At 47.4% G+C, this 22,255-nt stretch overlaps 1 protein-coding gene across 1 annotated transcript in view; it reads left to right on the forward strand.

The window, feature by feature from the left end:
- Positions 1 to 22,255, forward strand: part of MPHOSPH8 (M-phase phosphoprotein 8) — a 268,249-nt gene that overhangs the window by 199,388 nt on the left and 46,606 nt on the right. Inside the window, exon 11 of the mRNA XM_082247634.1 lies at positions 892 to 1,046. Coding sequence (XP_082103760.1) covers positions 892 to 1,046 — 155 coding nt within the window. The remainder of the gene's footprint in view (positions 1 to 891; positions 1,047 to 22,255) is intronic.

Below are 22,255 nucleotides of genomic sequence, written 5' to 3' on the forward strand. Positions count from 1 at the left end.
CCTGCAGAGACTGCCCCATAGGCGTGGTAAAAAAAAATGTTCCTGCCTAGTGTCCTACTCCTGTAGGGGGCAGCATAACCTAGTGGTCAAGAAGAATATGGAGCTGCATCTGTCAATGAACTTCATAGAAAAGGAATTTACGGCAAGTCAAAAATCTAGTTTTTTAACTTACTGTAAAATCAATTTCTCTGATGGTCATTAATGGACACAGCACCCATCCCTCTATGGGGTTTAATTTTCCTGACACAGATTGTAACAAAATTTAGTGGCTATAGAGGAGAGAGGGAGTATATCCCCTAGGACTGCCCATGTGTGTAGCCAGAATTTTTTTCTGCCTACTGTCCTGGGGCAGTATAACCCAATGGTTATGAATACAAGGAGCTGTCCGTCAATGAACATCAGAGAAATTGATTTTACGGTAAGTCAAAATACAATTTTTGTCATACTGTCCGAACAATTTACTGTCAGTATGGTGACATTGTACTGCTGTAGCTATTGATCAGCGAAACTGACTGTCGCACTGGCATTCCATGTCATCAATATTCCCTAGCCATGTGCCCTGCTCTGTGATCCCGTGTGTCAGAGGGACACCGCAATCACTGAGCATGCGATTGCACGCACTAGGAGCCACGCATAAGCAGCCAAGGCAGGAGGCTGTATATATGCCCCCCCCCAACATTGTCACCTGTTCCATCTGGCCCTTTTAGCATAGTGGCTGGAGGGGGAGCAGTTAATGTTTGAAGTGCAGGTGATCTACCACTGGTGAGTTCCTAATGACCTAATAATTGCCAGATCATTGCATAGGATACTCTCATTGTATTTTCTTATGCAAATAATATAAGAGCCTTGATAACCTATGAGTGGATTAACTTTCTCCAACTGTTCCCACAGACTTTCCAGAGTGGTGGAAGATGCAATAAAGGATTATTTTGAGACACGCCTTGCTTTGCTTGAACCCATCTTCCCCATTGCCTGCCACAGGCTCTGCGAGGGACCAGACTTTTCTCTGGACTTCAGCTACAAACCCCCATATAATACTCCTGAAGGTACATCGCCGGTAATTGTTTATCAAACTTCTGTGCTGTTCCAGATTTCATGGAGCTTGTGGTATTGGATAAAAACAAATTTTAGCCCACAGCCACTAATCAGATTGACACCTGCACTAGAAAATGACAAGTAATAAAAATGTGGTTTTGATTGCTGGAAAAACTTCTCATTATTATATATTGTACCCCATCACTTTTATGTACCAATACACTGTGCTGATTTGTCTCATAAAAAGTCCTAAACCATGTGGTGCAGGTCTATAGAACTAGCATGTTGCCTTGCAGCACTGAATTCATGTCTCACACTCTGACAAAATCTGTCTGCTTGGAGTTTGTGGCTTTTTCTTTCTTATCTATTGAGGGACTCCAACAGTGAAGTTGTACTGCCAACTTAAAGAGTTTAGGACACTGGCAAAAGCAAGTTGGCCGCTGTATAATCCCTCCTCTACCCCTATAATGCCCGTTTTTTGTTGTCAAAGGAAGCTGTACACTTTTCCTTCAGCTCTGCTACTTAAGTTGTTTTTGTGCTAGACTTTGTATAATGTTCTTCTCGTTAACTTCAATCTTAATTCGTCACTGCTTTAGCTGCTATATAACGGCAATCCAAATAGGCGTTTATGCCACATTAGCTTTGGAGGCCATACCTGGACCCAACTGGACATGTGGCGCTAGCCTGTAATGCGACTTTGGATATTGAGTTGCTTTCCAGACATTTGTGTTGGTCCCGGAGATCTTTCCAGGCCAGCCACAGGCATGATCATGTCACTGAACACCTATTTGGTGTGTAAGATCGTTCTAGTTGATTGCTGATCTGCTCTGTTTTTTTTTTTTTTTTTTTTTCTTTTTGGCCAGCTACAGTGATTCGGTCAATTTCAGTTGTCTGAAACCCTCAGCACCAGCTCCCCTGGTAGTATTAGAGGTCTCTCCTCACTTTGGGCGTAATTGCATTACTGCTACATGAACGTAATGTTTTTCCAAAAACAAAGGACAATTCTGCTGCCCTAATTTTGGTACTCTAAATTTCCTAACGGATTGTGCTCAGCTTCTGTAGTACTCTGCAACGAATGCTCTTAAGTAAGCTCAAGTGTCCTCTGCAGAGTCTAACTTGGACCCCCCTGAGCTCTTAAATCAAATGGGGCCCTTGTTGCTCCGATTTTTCCCCTGTTGCTGTTTGTTACCCAAATGTTGGAGTTAACAGCAGTTTAATGCTAAAGACACGGTTTTGTGTGCACCGCAATCTCCTGACTTTGACTAAGATTTTCTGGGGGCTGTTTCAAACTTTATTAATGTATTGTCCTCTGCTTTTTGAGGATCAGCCAGTTGTAGTTGTTCAGGTCTTGAGTCTTTTATTGCTTCAAAAGCTGGAAAGACATTCACACCTCACCTGCTTTTTAACCACTTGCCACCCAGGCCAATTGACATTTGTCTCCTACATGTGTGTGTGTATGTAATACATATATATATATGTATGTATATGTGTGGTGTATATATGTATGTATGTATGTGTGTATATATATATATATATATATATATATATATATATATATATATATATATATATATATATATTTGTGCTCTTAAGTTTACATACCCTGGTAGAATTTGATTTCTTGGCCATTTTTCAGAGAATATGAATAACACAAAAACTTTTCTTTCACTCATGTACTCGTGGTTAGTGTTTGGCTGAAGCCATTTGTTATCAATCAACTGGGTTTACTCTTTTTAAATCATAATGACAACAGAAACTACCCAAATGATCCTGATCAAAAGTTTACATACCCCAGTTCTTAATACCGTGTATTGTCCCCTTTAACGTCAATGACAGCTTGAAGTCTTTTCTGGTATTTGTGGATGAGGCTCTTTATCTTCTCAGATGGTAAAGCCGCCCATTCTTCCTGGCAAAAAGCCTCCAGTTCCTGTAATTTCTTAGGCTGTCTTGCATGAACTGCACGTTTGAGATCTCCCCATAGTGACTCAATGATATTGAGGTCAGGAGACTGAGATGGCCACTCCAGAACCTTTACTTTATTCTGCTGTAGCCAATGATAGGTCGCCTTGGCCTTGTGTTTAGGATCATTGTCATGTTGGAATGTCCAAGTACGTCCCATGCGCAGCTTCCGGGCTGATGAATGCAAATTTTCCTCCAGTGTTTTTTGATAACATACTGCATTCATCATACCATCAATTCTGTCCAGATTTCCTGTGCCTTTGTAGCTCACACATCCCCAAAACATCAGCGATCCACCTCCGTGTTTCACAGTAGGAAAGGTGTACCTTTCATCATAGGCCTTATTGACTCCTCTCCAAATGTAGCTTTTATAGTTGTTGCCAAAAAGCTCAATTTTGGTCTCATCGCTCCAAATGACTTTGTGCCAGAAGGTTTGAGGCTTGTCAATGTGCTGTTTGGCGTATTGTAAGCGGGTTACTTTGTGGCATTTGCATAGTAGTAATAATAAATAATAATAAAATTATGTATCAGCACTGCTCCGTGTGTTTGTTAAAATTAACAATAGATATCTCAACCACACTAATTTTGATCTGTGCTTATAAATAAAGTGACTTTATTAGCACAGATCAAAATTAGTGTGGTTGAGAGATCTATTGGTAATCTTAACAAACACACGAAGCAGCGCTGATACATAATTTTATTCTTTTTAAAGGCATCCCTCCTTTTATCAGCAGCAGCCATTTAGTTGATATTTATTGATCATACATTTTTATCCTAAGCGCTGGCACTTTATATTTAATATTTGCGTAGTAATGACTTTCTTCTGGCGACTCGACCATGCAGTCCATCTTTCTACAAGTGCCTCCTTATTGTGTATCTTGAAACAGCCACACCACGTTTTCAGAGAGTCCTTTATTTCACCTGAAGTTATTTGTGGGTTTTTCTTTGCATCCCAAACTAATTTTCTGGCAGTTGTGGCGAAAATTATAATTGGTCTACCTGACCGTTGTTTAGTTTTAACAGAACCCCTCATTTTGCACTTCTTGATTAGAGTTTGAACACTGCTGATTGGCATTCTCAATTCCTTGGATATCTTTTTATATCCCTTTCCTGTTTTATACAGTTCAACTACCTTTTCTCGCAGATCCTTTGATAATTCTTTTGCTTTTCCCCATGACTCTGAATCCAGAAAATTCAGTGCAGCACTGGATGAAAGATGCAAGGGTCTGTCAGAAGTCCAGAAACTCATTCACCTTTTATACACACACTAATTACAAGCAAACAGATCCCAGGTGAGGATGGTTACCTTTTCAATAGCCATTCCAACCACTTTGTGTCAACTTGTGTGCATGTTATCAGGCCAAAATCACCAGGTATGTAAACTTTAATGAGGGTCATTTGGGTAGTTTCTGTTAAGATTTAAAGAGTCAACACAGTTGATTTGATAATAAATAAAAAGAAAAGTGTACAGCACCAGAAACTTCATGAATTAATTGTATACAACAGAAGTATAAATGGACTAAAAAATCAGTGAGGCCAGGTGCTTAGAGTCAGTAATCAGTAAAGGAAAGAGAAGTTCCAACACCATATAGCTGAAATTCCAAATCCTGGAGGAACCACATACTCAAGTAAAGTAATCTCCTTACCGGAACATTAGACCCCCGGTTAAAGAAGGTCAGACGGGCATAGATCACAAAAACCACAGTAAGCGGTATTCCCAAAGATATCTGGCACCAGGACCGTCACACTTGCTTCATAAATAGTATTGGATCGTCATAAATTCACAATTTCTAAGTTCCTTGTCACGAATGGTAAAGGGTGCCCCTCCAAAGACAAATGGAACTCAATAGTGAAGTACGTACGTTTATTAAAATTAAAAAAAAAAGGTAAATAACTCATGTTGCATGATACAAAACACATTTTCAAGATGGCCACAGCTGGGGGCGTGTCTGCATGCGGGCCGGCGTATCTGACGCATTTCGTCACAGCATAGGACGTTATCAAAGGCAAAGCCCACACCAAGCAGCACGCCTTAAATAGGGTTTCCGACCGGAAGGCATGATGACGCCATTTACCCTCCGGTTACTCAATGAGGACGTTGGATGGGGCGCACCTCCGGAAGCCGCATCACCGGAAGTTACATCGCATCCGAGCTTCCGCACCGGAAGAGTAAATGTCTGGAAATATGCGCTAAACCAGGAAGCTTGCGTTCCACAGCAGAGAGACAAAGTGCCAGAACACATGCGTTCCATCCTGCGTCCTATAACCTCTCCCAGAAAAACCCACGCATGGACACAACCAAACGGTCAACAGTCCAATCAGGGTATTATTCCAGGGAAACTTAATAAAATGGGCCATATAATGAAAAAACGGGTAACAATGGAAAAACGAAAAAAAAAACACCATCTTTCATTAAAGGTCCAATACCTTTAATGAAAGATGGGTGTTTTTTTTTTTTTTTTTTCATTTTTTGTCTCTCTGCTGTGGAACGCAAGCTTCCTGGTTTAGCACATATTTCCGGACATTTACATTTACTCCTCCGGTGCGGAAGCTCGGATGTGATGTAACTTCCGGTGATGCGGCTTCCGGAGGTGTGTTCCATCAACGTCCTCATTGAGTAACCTGAGACAGAAATGCGTCATCACGCCTTCCGGTCGGAGACCCTATTTAAGGCGTGCTGCTTGGTGTGGGCTTTGCCTTTGATAATGTCGTATGCTGTGACGAAACGCCCCCAGCCGCGGCCAGGTTGAAAATGTGTTTTGTATCATGCAACAACATGTGAGTTATTTACCTTGTTTTTTTTTTTAATTTTAATAAACCTACGTACTTCACTATTGAGCTCCATTTGTCTTTGGAGGGGCGCCCTTTACCATTCGTGACAAGGAACTTAGAAATTGTGACTTTATGACGATCCAATACTATTTATGAAGCAAGTGTGACGGTCCTGGTGCCAGATATCTTTGGGAATACCGCTTACTCTGTGGTTTTTGTGATCTATGCCCGTCTGACCTTCCTTAACCGGGGGTCTAATGTTCCAGTAAGGAGATTACTTTTCCAAAACAATAAGGTGATATCACCTTTCTCCTGCGCTTAGAATCCAAGCTTCCCGACCACACTCCCCACGGGACTCGCATATGGCGTCTCGGATGGCTAGAGTCTTGCTGCCCAAAAAGGACTGGGGTTGTCCAACAGTACTAAAGGTAAAAAGAAACAAAGAAAGGGCGCAGCGACCTAGTGCATTATCCTGAAAAATAGGCTTTATTTATGCAACATAAAAAATGGCTACTCACAAACAAAGGTAGAAAATAATCATATCAAGCTCAGTCGCTCCTGTGTCAGGAATAGTCCATGTGTTAGTCCATAATCCTGTTAAGATGACGGCTGACGTGTTTCGAGGCTCAGCCTCTTCCTTAGAGCCACTGTGTCATGACCTACTCATAAGTTTAAATAGCAATGCATTGCTCAAACCTCCTCCCTCGGATCTCGGGAGCCTCTCCCTCTAGGGGTGTGGCAGCGATACTACACCCTTCCCTCTTGTAGCACTGCCATTTAACCCCCAACTGGGTTGGTTAGTGGAACCCATGTGATAAATGTACCACAGTCACATTATCAAAACAAAGTAAAACAGTTATACATACAGTTGAAAAGTTGATCTACAGAGTGCAGCTACAATAATTAACTTCCATATATAATAGCATAATACTCACAATATGAATAAAAACTGGTATTAAATGTGATTCACGAAGGTACTCGAAAAACTTTCACTAATATTGGGGGACCATTCGTGTATTACTGAACATATGCATGCCCCACCTGTACCTCTAAGGATGTTATGGCAGAGCGGATGGAGATCCCAGAGGGCCAATTAAGCCTGCTGGGAACCATCCGGATGATATCCAGGCAATGTCCATAGTGATTGATGTTTAGAACAGGCTTACCCCTTTGCTGAGTGACCCACATAAAATCAATCAGATGCTTGTTTCTAAAGCAGGAGGGTGTTGAGGGATGGTGGCGAGGGGTTTAGGAGGGAAGGAGCCGACCAGAAGCTGCAAAACTCCGCAGCATATCCGAACAATGGCTCCGTGGAACGCACGCCGCTGGTCAACTTCCGGGTTGCCGCGTCATGCGTTCCAACCTGTTGACATCACTTCCGCTGACGTCATTTCCTTCCATACGTCCAGGCTGGCGTATGTAAACACCAGGACGATCCTTTCCACCTAGACCTAGCCCATCGTTGGGTATAGCGCTCGCCATCCGTGCACTATAGTCTAATATGCCTACACTCCCACACCCTCCATCTATAAATCCATATCTGACCACCTAGTCTCGGCCATCAAGGGGGAGCAATCCGGCTCATTGAATCTAACAAAAAGTACTTCAAAATCAGTAATTGAAAGTGCGGACATATATATGCCCTACAATGTAACAAGGCACACGTGTGTATGCACGTATATACACCTAATCATGTGCATGCATATGATGTGAAAGAACCAATATAAAAAAATGTAAATTAATAAAAGTAAAAATAAATGTATTATATTGTATAGATAAAAAAATCCCCCTCAATGAGCAAACGAGGCACCCTTTAAACTGTGGTACAAAATATGTGTGTATATATATATATATATATATATATATATGTGTGTGTGTGTGTATATATATATATATCTCATTTACTTGAGCACGTGGTTCCTCCAGGATTTGAAATTTCAGCTATATGGTGTTGGAACTTCTCTTTCCTTTACTCATTAATAACTAAGCACCTGGCCTCACTGACTTTTTGGACTTTTTAGTCTATTTATACTTCTGTTGCATATAATCAATTCATGAAGTTTCTGGCACTATACACTTTTTTTCTTTTTATTGCTTTTGGTCTGATAATACCTTTTTACCGGCTGCCATCGGTCAATTAAGCGCGGCTATCTTCCCGCCCTTGATTGATAATAAATACCTTCAGCCAAACACTAATTACGAGTGAGAGACTTTTTTTGTATATAATAGAAAATTTGTTGCGCAAAAATATCATATACCCATAATGTGACCACAAAAATGAATCAAAATCCAATGTGTGTATACATAGATAAATAAAGAATATTGAGCAATAAAAAATATCGATAACCAGGTGAGAACACAAAATGTAAATATTCTGTGCCCAATGTGTAAATAAAAATCACATAAATATAAATCAAATAGTGCGGATATATAGTGACCTTTTATAAAGTGCCAATGGTGCTAAATATAATCACTACTGATAAAATCGTGCAAAGTTCGTTATGTGCAAAAAACAGTTCTTGTTGAATTAGTGCAAAATAAATGAATCTGGGTTCTTCAAAGGTGCCAGTAGTGCAGATGCCTCCAAAGTGATGTGATAACGAAGTGTCACAGCAGAACATGCACCCCCTTGTGAGTGGGCGCTCCCCTTATGACCTGCAACTATGCTATTTAAGCAATAGTCAGACAAGCCCTCAGATATGCATGGAAAACAGCCTCTTTTCCTTATTACTTCCAGGTAAGGATCCTCATTTCTTCCCAAGTCATCAGGTGTATATCGTATGCAAAGGAAGAAACTCACATAGAGCTGACATCCTTTATACATATTTTAGTGAAAAAAGAAGTTTCACTCACATATATATTCCCCTGATGAAGACACGTGGTCCCTTGTGTCGTCACGTGTAGGGGAGGGGCAAGGACGGACAGTACCCTACTCTGGATCACTCAGTGAGGCTGTCTGCTGCTGTACAGCGGATCAGGCGGCAGATTCTCACCAAACCACCACGATTTGGTTTTGGAAAGGTAGCTTGCTAAAGATTTATACAGAGTGGTGCACTTGAAGCACCTTTTAAATGTGAGTGAAACTTTAATTTCTCTTACGTCCTCCGACAGTCGCCACCTCCTCTAAGTCATCACTGTTGGGGTATTGTCTTCCTATCCGTAGGAATAGCTAGGCATATAGACTTAGTCCAAAGACAAAAGGCATTAGCATATACACACCCATGGGGGCTGTCCCATCTGGTCAATACCCCCCCCCTGCATCACCACTCCCAACTCAGTTTTAATCTGCCTAGCGTCAGGAATAGTCAGGCTTCCCTTGTGCTAGGGCTTCAGTCTCAGCCTTCCTAATCTTTTTCTTTGAAAATGTCAGTTTTTTCTTTTACTTTACTAGCTGTTTATTTTGTCAGCTTCTAGTGTTAGTCTTCTCTTCGGATGAAGATGGATCATGCGGTGCTGGGATTTGGACTGGCCGCCCTGGTTCTCCAGAGCAAAAGGGTCAGATGGACCCCCAGCCCGCCATCAATCGTTCAGCTATGGTTCGCCCTGACATTACGAACGACCCATCCCTGTTCGCTACAGGGATGCAGCCGTGAGGTGGCTACCTCACAGGACTCGTCTGCGGTGCTGCAGCGTCATGTCCCTGGCTCACGGCACTCCCTGTCAGATGAGGACAGAGGTTTTCCGTGCATGGAGGCTCCCCACGCCATCTGGTACAGGTAAGTACTTTTCTGTGTGGGGCCTCTGTTTGGGGTGGCAGTCTGTGTTGCTGTGTGTTCCCCGTGTCTGTGCCTGTGTGACTCCCTGTGCGATCCCTGCGGGGTTCGCTTGTGCTGATCTGTATGTTGCCTTGGGGGTCCCTGTCCCTGTGTCACCTTAGGTGCATGTTGGGGGTGCAGACGTTTGTGATTGTGCGGCGACCACAGCGGTGCATTTTCGCACGGTCCGCCATCTTTACTATGGGCACACATGTATAGCTCCTCTGGGGCGATCATGCATGTCATTTTGGCGCCATCCGCCGCCATTTTGTGGGCGGTGGAACGATCGGTCCAGGCCGCATGTCGGCTGCCATTTTGGCATAGCCTCCAATGCATCCCTATGGGGCAGCCATTTTCCCGGGGTCTGGCATATAGTCTAGCCCTCTCCAGCAGCACTTCCTTTCCATCAGCAGCAAGGACACTGGTAGCAACGCTCTGCGGGCTCTGCAGGTTATCACACTCAATTTCCCTCTGTATATCGCTTCTGGCTCAGTTTCTTTTCTCCTTTGGGGGTCTTTCATCACTGTAGCAGTAGCGGTGGGCTGCGCACACCGTAGCGCTCTTAAAGGGGACAGTACACCGTTTTTGCACTGTAGTTTGTTCTGATAACTTGAGCCATGGATTCTCAGGAAAGCAAGTTTCCTCCAGCTTTAGTGGGGGGCCCCAGTTCTCCTGTGGCTCCGCTGCGACCCGATCTGGCTGCTGTAGTAGCGACTTTGGTGGCAAATATGGAAATACTGATGTCTGAACGGGCTGCGAGAAAGAGGCCCAGGTTGTCTCTCTCTTCTGATTCAGATGGGGATATGGCTGCTGCGAGCGTGCCCTTTTCAGGGTCCCGCTCATCCTTAGATCCCCCGGGGTCTGAGGGGGAGGCTGAACTGGAGGGTGTTGATACATCCTCCCCAGGGTCACCTGAAGAACGGGCGACCATGGATGAGTTAGTTTCTGTTGAAACCTTGCATTTAGAGGATGAGCCCTGTCCTCCGGGCGTTGTGTCCTCATTTGGGACGCACAGGACCCGCAAGTCTGCGCAGGTTTTTCCCTGCCCAGCGGAATTCCATTACACTGTTAATGAAATGTGGCGCACGTTAAAGCGTCCATTCCTGGTACCTAGTAGGTTCAAATTGCTTTATCCTTTTGCGCCGGCTACGGAATCACGATGGTGTGTGCCTCCACAGGTGGACCACACTGTGGCCGTGTTGAACAAGGCTACCTTGGTTCCTACTGAGGATACCCCGGTTTTCCGGGATCCCACGGACCGGTGGTTGGAGTCTCTAGCCCGCCATTCCTATACGGTGGCGGGTTCGTTGCTCAAACCCGTTTTCGCGTCCGTTCTGGTGGCTTAGGCGGTGGCTGATTGGACTAAGATGCTTAGGGGCAATCTCGTGTCTGATGACGTGCTGCCTGCCCGGCTGGTAATGGTGGATCAGATCCACCAAGGAGTCATGTATTTGTGTGATGCAGCCTTAAATGAGGCCCCCTTGGTGGCTCGCCTACTTAACCGGCGACTGATATGGCTGAAGAGCTGGTCGGCCGACCAGTCCTCAAGGAAAACTGTTGCTGATTTTCCCTATGCTGGCTCTCGCCTTTTTGGCGAGGCGTTGGACACCTTGGTAAAAGGCGTCACGGGGGGCAAGAGCACTATGCTGCCCCAGAACCCGAAGAACAAGTCTTTCCGAGGCAAGCGGGGTTCTGCGCCTAGATCCAATCAGGGGTCCTTTCGTGCCTTTCGGAACCAATCCAAGGGCAAGCCCTTCAAGGCCCAGGGCAACCAGAAGAAGCCCTGGGCGGGTAAGCAGAAGGCCGGCAATGCCGGCTCGGCGGGACAATCCGCCTCTGCCTGAAGGGGCGCCCTCACCCGTTTCAGGGGTGGGGGGGGGCGTTTGCGCGGTTTCCTCCAACCTTGGCTGCTCCGGATATCGGACAGGTGGGTTCAGGAAATCGTTCGATCAGGTTACAAGATCGAATTCCTTTCCCGGCCGGCGGACAGATTCTTTCCCTCCAATCTCCATCTGCTTCCGGGGCGTCTGCAGGACTTGCATCAAGCGGTGCAGGACCTGCTTGCTCAGGGAGTGATTGTCCCGGTGCCTCATCGGGGCAGGTTTCGGGGGTTTTATTCGAATCTGTTCACTGTGCCCAGGAAGGAGGGAAAAGTGCATCCTATTCTGGACCTGAAAGCGCTGAACCGCTTTGTGCGTGTTCGGAAGTTTCGAATGGAGTCTCTCCGTTCGGTTGTGGCCTCCTTGAGTCCAGGAGAATTCCTGGCTTCGATAGATCTGAAGGATGCGTACCTGCACATCCCCATTTTCGAGGGTCATCAGCGGTACCTTCGGTTTGCTATCGCAGAGGACCACTACCAGTTTGTGGCGTTACCTTTCGGTCTCGCTTCGGCACCAAGGGTGTTTACCAAGGTGTTGGCGCCGGTCCTGAGCCTGCTGCGGGCCCAGGGCATTGCGGTCCTGGGGTACCTGGACGATCTGCTTCTGAGATCGCGTGCCAGCCAGGACCTTGTGCGCGATCTGTCCATCACGGTACAGACGCTCCAGGAGTTCGGATGGACCATCAACGTTCAAAAATTAGCATCGTCTCCATCGCTTCGCCTTCCCTATCTGGGAATGGTTCTGGACTCTGCTCAGGCAAAGGTGTTCTTGCCGGAGGACAAGCTCCGGACTTTGCAGGACGAACTCAGGTCCCTCAGGGACAATCCGTCCTCGTCACTCAGGACCTGCATGCGGGGCCTGGGGTTGATAGTGTGGGCCTTCGAGGCGATTCCCTTTGCCCAGTTCCACACGCGGGCTCTCCAGACGGAGATCCTGGCCAGGTGGGACAGACTTCCTCGGTCCTTGGATCTGGATGTCTCCTTGAGTCGCCAGACCAGATTGGCTCTTCTATGGTGGATCCAGTCCCCGTCGGTGGCGGAAGGCAAGTCCTTCCGTCCGTTGGTGTGGACAGTGGTTACCACGGATGCCAGCCTGTCGGGCTGGGGTGGTGTCCTGGGCAACCTGTCTGCCCAGGGCACTTGGTCGGAGGAGGAGTCCTCCCTCCCGATAAATGTACTGGAACTACGAGCGATAGAACTCTGTCTCTTCCAGTGGTCGGACCGTCTTCAGGGCCTGCCTGTTCGCGTACAGACGGACAATGCTACCGCGGTGGCTTACATCAACCACCAGGGGGGCACCAGGAGTGCTCGAGCGGCCCGGGAGGTGACCGACATTCTGTCTTGGGCCGAGGCTCATGTTCCGGCGATCTCAGCAGTTCACATTCCGGGTGTGGAAAATTGGCAGGCCGACTATCTGAGCTGCCAGACCCTGGACCAGGGGGAATGGTCCCTACACCCGGAGGTCTTTCAGATGCTGTGTGCGAGGTGGGGATCCCCAGACGAGGATCTGTTCGCATCCCGGCTAAATCGAATGGTGGAAAGATTTGTGGCAAGAAGGCGCGATCCGTTGGCGGACGCCTCAGATGCGTTGGAGGCCCCTTGGCATCAGTATCGTCTCATGTACGCCTTTCCTCTGATTCAGTTACTATCCCGGTTCCTTCGCAGATTGGTCTCGGAACCGCACATGGTGATTCTGGAGGCGCCGGACTGGCCTCGCCGGTCCTGGTACGCCGACGTTGTTCACCTGGCAGTGGCGCCTCGGTGGTGTCTGCCTCTGCGGGAAGATCTCCTGTCTCAAGGTCCAATCTTCCATCCTGCTTTACAGTCGCTGGCTTTAATGGCCTGGCTGTTGAGACCCATGTCTTAAAGGACAAGGGTCTATCCCCTGAGGTTATCCCTACCCTAATCATGGCTAGAAAAATCCTCCTCTGGTAAGATCTATTACCGTACCTGGAAAGCCTATTTCACCTGGTGTGAGTCCAGGGGGTTCTCCCCTCGTTCTTACTCGGTGTCAAGAATCTTGGCTTTCCTCCAGTCTGGAGTGGATCAGCGCCTGGCGCTGGCCACGATAATGGGCCAGGTGTCTGCACTGGCTGTCCTTTTCCAACGCCCTGTGGCGTCTCATTCCTTGGTGCGCACCTTCATTCAAGGTGTGCGACATCTGGCTCCTCCCAGGAAGGAGCCTTTACCTCCATGGGACTTGAACTTGGTTCTGTCCGCGTTACAGCGTGCTCCCTTAGAAAACATCAGGGAGATATAGTTGCCTCTGCTGTCGAAAAAGGTTGCTTTTCTGGTGGCGATCACTTCGGCTCGCAGAGTGTCGGAGCTGGCGGCGTTGTCTTGCCGCTCCCCTTACCTGATAATTCACAAGGATAAGGTGGTTTTGCGTCCACCCCCATCCTTCCTTCCCAAGGTGATCTCTGAATTTCACCTTAATGAGGACATTGTCCTGCCTTCGCTTTGTACAAAGCCTAAACATCCAAAGGAGATTGCCTTTCATTCCTTGGATGTTGTCAGGGCGATCAGGGTTTACCTGTCGTTTACGGAATCCTTTCGGAAGACGGATTCCCTCTTTGTCCTTCCTGAGGGATCTTGGAAGGGCATGGCTGCGTCCGCAGCAACTATTGCCAAATGGATCAGACAGACCATTGAGCAAGCTTACGCCTTGAAGGAACGGGTTCCGCCCTTCCCGGTTAAGGCGCACTCTACCAGGTCTTTGAGTGCATCCTGGGCCTATTGGCATCGGGCCTCGGTGGCCCAGGTGTGCAAGGCGGCGACTTGGTCGTCGGTGCACACCTTTTCCAAGTTCTACAAAGTAGACGTTCTGGCATCAGCTGATGCTTCTTTTGGCCGCAAAGTTCTCAGTGCGGCAGTGCCATGATGGACCCTTTAATTTTTTCTCTGGGTCCCTGGCTGTTGGCATTTGCTTTCCTGGGCTGTTGCTCCTGTTGAGCATTGTTTTTTCTGTTGCCCAGTTGGTTCTCTTACGGTGCATGTAAGATTCCTTTCTCTGATGTGGGTACTGCGTTGCCTTTTCTACGGTTGCGTCTCTCACCCCTCATGTCTATACTGCTTTGGGACATCCCAACAGTGATGACTTAGAGGAGGCGGCGACTGTCGGAGGACGTAGGAGAAAACTGAATTTTTGTAAAATCTTACCTGTAAAATTCCTTTCTCTGAGTCCTCCGACAGTCGCCGCCCCCGCCCCTCTTTTGGGGTTCTTATTACCTACTGCTATGCTACCAAAACTGAGTTGGGAGTGGTGATGCAGGGGGGGTATTGACCAGATGGGACAGCCCCCATGGGTGTGTATATGCTAATGCCTTTTGTCTTTGGACTAAGTCTATATGCCTAGCTATTCCTACGGATAGGAAGACAATACCCCAACAGTGATGACTTAGAGGAGGCGGCGACTGTCGGAGGACTCAGAGAAAGGAATTTTACAGGTAAGATTTTACAAAAATTCAGTTTTTTTCAATAAAATATGTATAAAGGATGTCAGCACTATGTGAGTTTCTTCCTTTGAACCTGTTTACCGTTCCACGGAAGAAGGGCAAATTGCGTCCGATCTTGGACCTCAAAACTCAGAACCGCTTTGTGCGCGTCCAGAAATTTGGCATGGAATCCCTACGGTCAGTGGTGGTGTTCTTGAATCAGGGGGACCTGTTGGCCTCGATCGATATCAAGGATGCCTATATCCATGTCCCTATTTGCCAGGGTCATTGACGATTCCTTCACTTCGTGGTGGGCAAGGACCATTTTCAATTTGTGGCGTTTGGTCTCGCCTCTGCTCCCAGGGTCTTCACCAAGGTGTTAGCGCCTATCCTGGCTCTGCTACAACGGGGAGGAATAGCGATTTTGGGGTATCTGGAGGATCTTCTCCGAGCGGACTCGTCTGTGACATTGAAACGGGATTTGGAGGTGACTATTCACACTCTAAAGCAGTTTGGTTGGTATCTCAACCTTCAGAAATCTGCCCTGGTTCCAACAACCAGCCTGGAGTATCTAGGGATGATCCTAAATTCAGCTTCGGCAAAGGTATTTCTACCTTCTGTGAAGTTACAGAAGTTAAGGGAAACGATTCTGTCGCTGCTGGCTTGCGACCTGGTGTCTCAGGTCATCTGTGCAGGTGCTGGGTCTGATGGTGTCCTCCTTCGAGGCTGTACCATATGCTAAGGCCCACATGAGACTTTTGCAACAGGAGATCCTTGTCAAATGGGGCAAGGAACCTCTATCTCTGGACAGTCTGATTTGTTTGAGTCGGAGATCCAAGGACTCCCTGATGGCTCAGCTCTCTGATTCTTCTCCATGGGAAATCCTTCCTTCCATGCATTCTGGAGGGTGGTGACGACAGATGCCTGTCTAACCAGTTGGGGGGGGGGAGTGCTGGGCACCCTGAATGTTCAAGGGACCTGGTCGTTGGAAGAGTCCAAGCTCCCGATCATCGTTCTGGAACTGAGAGCAAACAAGTTGTGCCTGTTCCACTGGACGGACAGTCTCAAGGGGTATTCTGTCCGAGTCCAGTCCGACAATGGCACGGCCGTGGCATATGTCAATCAAGGGGGCCCCAGGAGTGCCCTGACAGCTCTGGAGGAAGCAGAGATCCTGCGCTGGGCAGAGGACTACGTCCCAGCCCTGTCCGCCGTGTACATTCCCGGCGTAGACAATTGGCAGGCGGACTACCTGAGTCGTCAAACCCGGGATCAGGAAGAGTGGTCCCTGCATCCACAGGTGTTCCACCTGCTGAGTCTCCGGTGGGGGACCCCGGATGTGGACCTGTTCACCTCCAGACAAAACAGGAACGTCTCAAAGTTTGTGGCTCGGTCCAGAGATCCTCTGGCCGATGCAGCAGATGCCCTGGTGGCTCCCTGGAGCCAGTACGGGCTAATTTATGCATTTCCTCAGCTGAAACTTTTATCTCTTCTGCTACGCAGGGTCGAGCTAGAAGTGATTCAGGTAATTCTGGTGTCTCCTGATTGGCCCCGGAGATCCTGGTACGCCAACGTGATTTAGCTGAAGGTCGCAGGTCCGTGGACACTTCCTCTGCGGTAAGATCTTCTATCTCAGGGTTCGTTCTTCCATCCTGCTTTACAGTCGCTGGCTTTAACGGCTTGGCTGTTGAGAGCAAGGTGTTAAAGGACAGGTCTGTCCGATTCTGTGATGCCTACCTTACTCAAGGCTAGGAAGTCCACATCTCGGAAGATTTATCATTGTACGTGGAAAGCGTACATTGCTTGGTTTTGAATCGCTGAAGCTGCATCCTAGATCCTTTACTATCAGCAGGATCCTGACCTTTCTACAGAAAGGGGTTGACCAACATTTTGGCGTTGGGCGCACTTAAATGTCAGATCTGGGCCTTGGCTGTGTACTTCCAACGCCCTTTGGCTACGCACTCTTTGATTCGTACGTTTCTTCAGGGGGTTCGCCATTTGGCTCCCCCCAGGAGGTCTCTGTTACCTCCTTGGGACCTTAATTAGGTTTTGTCGGTTCTTCAGAAATCTCCTTTCGAGAACATAAGACACATTTCCTTGAAAGCCTTGTCGCAGAAAGTTGCCTTTTTGGTGGCTATCACCTCTGCGCGCAGGGTTTCTGAACTAGCGGCGCTATCCTTATCTGGTAATACACAGGGATAAGGTAGTGTTACGGCACTCTGTCCGAAACCTTTACATCCTAAGGAAATTGCCTTGCATTGCTTGGATGTGGTTCGGGTGTATCTGGAGACTGAGTCCTTTCGTAAGTCGGACTCTCTGGGAATACGGATGGACCCCGTAAGGGTCAGGCTGCGTCTGCGGCAACCATCTCTCGTTGGATCAGACAGACTGTGGTGAAGGCGTATTCTCTTAAGGGCAAGGTTCCTCCTTTCCCTGTCACGGCTCACTCTACACGGGCGTTGAGTGCCTCTTGGGATTTCCGCCATCAGGCGTCCGTGATGCCGGTTTGCAAGGCAGCCACTTGGTCATCTGTACATACGTTCACCAAGTTTTACAGAGTGGATGTGTTAGCATCCCCGGATGCGTCCTTTGGCCGCAAGGTGCTGCAGGCCACCATTTAAGGAGCAGTCTACTTTTCCTTCTCCTTTATGGTTTTGCTACAATTGAGCCCCAGTTGTTACTTGTTGGACAACTATACAACATGGAGCCCATGTTAGCCGTGGGAATTGCATTCTTTTAAGTTTGTCCTTTCCCCACCCCTTCAGTGGTTACTGCTTTTGGACGTCCCATCCGTCTTATTTAAAGCAGCAGCTACATCCGTCGGTGGACGAAAGGGAAAATGGGATTTGTTACTTACCGTGAAATCCACCGACGGCCGTAGCTCCCACCCCTTTTTTCTCTGAAGAGTTGTGTTTTTGGTTGTTCACTGCTTGCAACTAAACTGAAGATGCAATGGTGAGGCCAGGGGTAATCCAGGGACCCCGCCCCTGGGCGTGTCAAAGCCTTTGACTCTACCTGGTCACTCCTAGTGGGAGGGGCTTATTACCCATCTGCCTAAGATTTAAAGCAGCAGCTACGTCCTTCGGTGGAAAATGGATTTTACGGTAAGTAAATAATTCCATTATTTCTATCACAAGGGATGAACAACAACCCTTGTGATATGGGGGGGGGGGGTGACAGGTCCTCCTTATGAAGAGATCTATAGTCTATCAGACCCCAGATCTCTCCTGGCCTCCAAAGCGTCTCATCAAACAGAGTTCGGTTTGATCAGATGTTTTCACCAGCTGGTGACATGCTTACATCAGACTAAAACCAGAAGCTGCTCAAATAGCTTCTGCATTGAAGGGAATTACCTGAAAAGTTTTGTACTGGAATTTTATTATGCCACAGGTGTCCAGAATGTGATCTTGCCTCAACAAGAGGTCGCAGGAAGAGCCTAAGAATCTGTCCCCTAATCCCAGCTGAGCGGAAACAACACAGCCCGCTGTCCCGTATGGGCGGTTGGGTGGAAACAGACTGCCTGTCCATTTTTCACCTGACTGTCCTCTGATCTGATCTGCCAGATGGATGGGGAGCGGATCCCTCATCCGTCTGTTTTTAGCTGACAGGATCTGATGTCGGCGGGTGTCAATGGACCCATATCCGTTTAATATCCGCCGCTCCATAGAGGGCAATGGATGGTCCAATCGGGTCTGCCTAAAAAAAAAAAAACGGCAGACCCAATCTGTCCACCCGTGTGAGAAGGATCTTAGATATTCAAGCTGGATAGACTAGAGAAACAAAACTTGCAGAGTTCACAAGTTGGCCCAATTTGGCATCAGATTGAGGTTTTTCTGAGATCATTAAGAATTTGACAAATAACTTTGACCTACAGTGGACCTCCTTTAACATTATGTGAGTTTTGCATTCCTATTGATTTGTTTTGGAAATCAAAACCTGTTTGTAGCAAACAAAAGCCCTTTTTGTGTCTCTTAAAATGCCTCTAGGGCAATAGACTGTTTGAAAGATGACCACCCTTGGTTAACCACTTAAGGGCTAAGCCTATTTCTGACACGTGTTGCTCTTAAAGTTTAAAAAGTATTTTCTCTTTCGTTCATTGAGGAACACAGCTCCTGTTCATCTTAACCATTGGGTTATACTGCCCCGTACAGGAGTAGGACACTAGGCAGAAAAAAGACTGACTACGCCTATGGGCAGTCCCAGGATGTCTACTCTCCCTCTCTGATATAGGTACTCAGTTTTCTTTTCTGCCTAGTCAGCAGTCAAATTAGCCTAGTCAAATTTCTCAGGTCGCCTTTCAGGACAGCACCTGGAGAGAGCGCAGCTCCACCCAATTCACAGGAAACACTGCAAGATAAAAACTCCTCCTCTTCCACCATGCCTCAGTCATTTATGTTTCCTCCTCCATGGTGGAAGCATTGCAGGAGCTTGGTGGAAGGGCTGCGCTCTCTCCAGGGGGAGAGGAAAAGTTTGATGCCCATTTTTGTTGATGTATATCGAGGACCATCCCAGCTCCCCTCCCTGAGTACAAAGGGGGTACGCTCCGGAGCCACTGACCTCTCTCGCTCAGGGGAGCAGAGACCCTTCGGAAGATCCTTGTCCGGGTGTCGGGGGTCCGCGGTTCGGCTGCTTAACCGGCAGCAGGCGGGGAATCGTTTTTTCGTTTAAATTTCCCGCATTTTTCGGACCCTGATCCCGGGGACGCGTGGCGTCAATTCCGGTGGACGAGACTTCCGGAGGGGGCGTGAAGGCTCTAGCTCCGGCCGCATTCGCAGGGGTCAGGAGGCAGGTCGAAGGTCGGTGCTTCCGCTTCCGGTCCACAGCGGGGGACGCGGGAAAGCAGCATTTGAATGTACAAACATTTGGAGAGAATCTGTCAGCACGCTGCACCTTTTCTGACATGGAAGAAAGGATTGCAGCATCGGTGGAAGCAGGCACCGCCAGCACCGGCCAGGCTCAGGTAGGAGAGGTACAGTGGTGCCTCTTTCCCTTACTATTGAGCTTTATTGGGTTTTCTGTTTTGCCTCCTTGGGAGTCCTGCCCTGCAGTTACTGAGTATACGGTTCTCGGTCTTGCAGGATATGTGTTTCTGGGAATCTTGTTACTTTTAAAGTGGGTCACTGCTTTGTTAATCACTAGAGTGGTGGTTTTCTTAAATGCTTCATGGGAATTCATGGTGGCTTCTCTGTTTATTAGGTTAAAGCCACAGTGAAAACCAGAGCCCCAACACCAAGAAGGAAGTGTCCTTTGTGTTAAAACCCACTTAAGAGATTCCTGGTGAAACCCCTCTGCAGTTTGCAGTAGTAATTTCTTTGGGTGTGGTCGATGCTCATAGACATGAGTTCAAGGCCCAACCATGATAACACCTTGTGTGCTCACAGCTGTGTGTCATTATAAAGAGACTGTTCAGCTGAATAGGGAATTTAACCATTTATGGCACCCTATCCTCAGATTACCAAACAATCGGTGCACTTCTAATCACTGTATTAAGTGTTTCAGAGGATGAAAGGGCGAATGTGCTCTTGTTCCTCAAAAAGTTCAGAGTGGCTGAATCCTCTAGATATAAATTGTTAAAGATCTGGGAGCGATTTATTCCACGTTTGAAATGGCTATCCATAATGGAAAGGGTCTTTCCGGGCCATAGGGTCCTTACAGGGTCCTTTGGAAATGAATTGAAGGACCCAGAGGGGTCTCTTTCTTTTCTAAAATCTCTAAAAAGGTTTCCCTTTGAAGGGGATCAGACACATTTGTGGAACACAAAAACCCAGAGGCGGTTTTCTCACAGGTGTCTTGTCGCACGGATGGCATTTGAGGATATGGGGATATTAAAGACGCCATGGATAAAAGGGCAGATTCTATCCTTAAGAAGGCTTGGAATTCTACTACATCCAGCCTAAAGCCGGCCATGGCCTCCACGGTCGTAGCCAGAAATCTAGAGTGGTGGCTCGACCAGCTCAAGGGACATATGGAGGCTGGTGCATCAAGGAAAGATCTCCTGGAGTCTTTCCTGCTGATCCTAAAAGCAGTAAATACATGGCTGAGGCTTCTGCTGAAACGATCATAATGTCTGCCAGGCGGCAGCCCTCGTCAACTCTGCTCGAAGGGCAGTTGGTTGAAAAATTGGTCGGGAGTTTCAGCCTTTAAGGCCAAACTTTGTGGTTTGCCCTTTTCTGGTGACTTGCTTTTGGGCCTGAATTAAAAACAATTCTTTGACAGAACGGCAGATAAAAAGAGCCTTTCCGTCCAAAAAGAAATCGATCCCAAGCAAGGGATTTCATCCTATCCCGCAATCCAACAAAAAGCGTGAACAGGACCAGAGACCCAGATGGGCCTCTCAGAAAGGTAAGGGAAAAAGTGGAATTCTCTTTACCTCCTGACAAGCAGACCCAAAGCAAGTGACAGCTGCCTTCCAGTGGGGGGAAGACTTTTAGGGTTCCTCCCACGGTGAGAAGAAGTGTCCGCAAGCCCCTTTGTAAAGAACGTTGTGGCTTAGGGATACTCCTGGAGTTCCTGGAGACTCCTCCAAGCAGATTTTTTGTTACTCTCAAGGGATCCGGAATGTCTTGTCAGCATGGCCGAGTGGTCTAAGGCACCAGACTCAAGAGTTGTTTCTTCACCTTGTGTGGTGAAGCTTCCTCAATCATGTCTCTGTGGCAAGAGCTGATTCAACAGGAAGTACTCTTTCAAGTTCCCAAGGAGTAACAAGGCCGTGGGTTTTTATTCACACATTTTTCTGGTAAGGAAACCCTCAGGCAAGTATCGGATGATCTTGAATCGGAAGATTCTAAACAGATCTATCAGGTACAAACATTTCAGGATGGACACCATCTACTCGGGGTCCAAGCTGCTGTTCCCAAACTGCTTTTTGGCATCTCTGGATTTGAGGGTTGCTTATTTACACATCCCAATACATCGAGACTACCAGAAGTTTCTGAGGCTGGCAGTAAATCTCGGGGAATCGGTCTGGCACCTGCAGTTCAGAGCCTTCCCCTTCGGTCTTTCATCCTCTCCCAGGGTGTTCACCAAAGTGATGGCAGACGCCCTAGAGTCTCTGAGGCTGAAGGGTATTTCCATTGTCCCATATCTAGACGATCTGCTAATATTTGCAGAATCCAAAAGCCAGACGTTGGGACACCTTCAGGAGACTCGGGACCACCTCAGGGGTCTGGGGTGGCTCAGGAATGTGGAGAAATCCAGTTTAATTCCATCCTAACAGATAAAACTTCTCGGGTACAGGATAGATTCTGTCGTCCAAAAAAGTCTTCTTACCACAAGAGAAGATAGTGAAGACCCAGAATGCGGGGGCCCGGATGCAAACCAATCATCAGGTTACAGTCAGGTCAGCCATGGCAGTTCTGGGCTTGCTCACAGCTGCTATCCCTGCTGTACAATGGGCAAGGCTACATTCTCGCCTCCTCTAAAGA

Source organism: Pelophylax lessonae, assembly GCF_965119305.1.
Source record: "Pelophylax lessonae genome assembly, chromosome: 2".
Classification (NCBI taxonomy): Eukaryota; Metazoa; Chordata; class Amphibia; order Anura; family Ranidae; genus Pelophylax; species Pelophylax lessonae.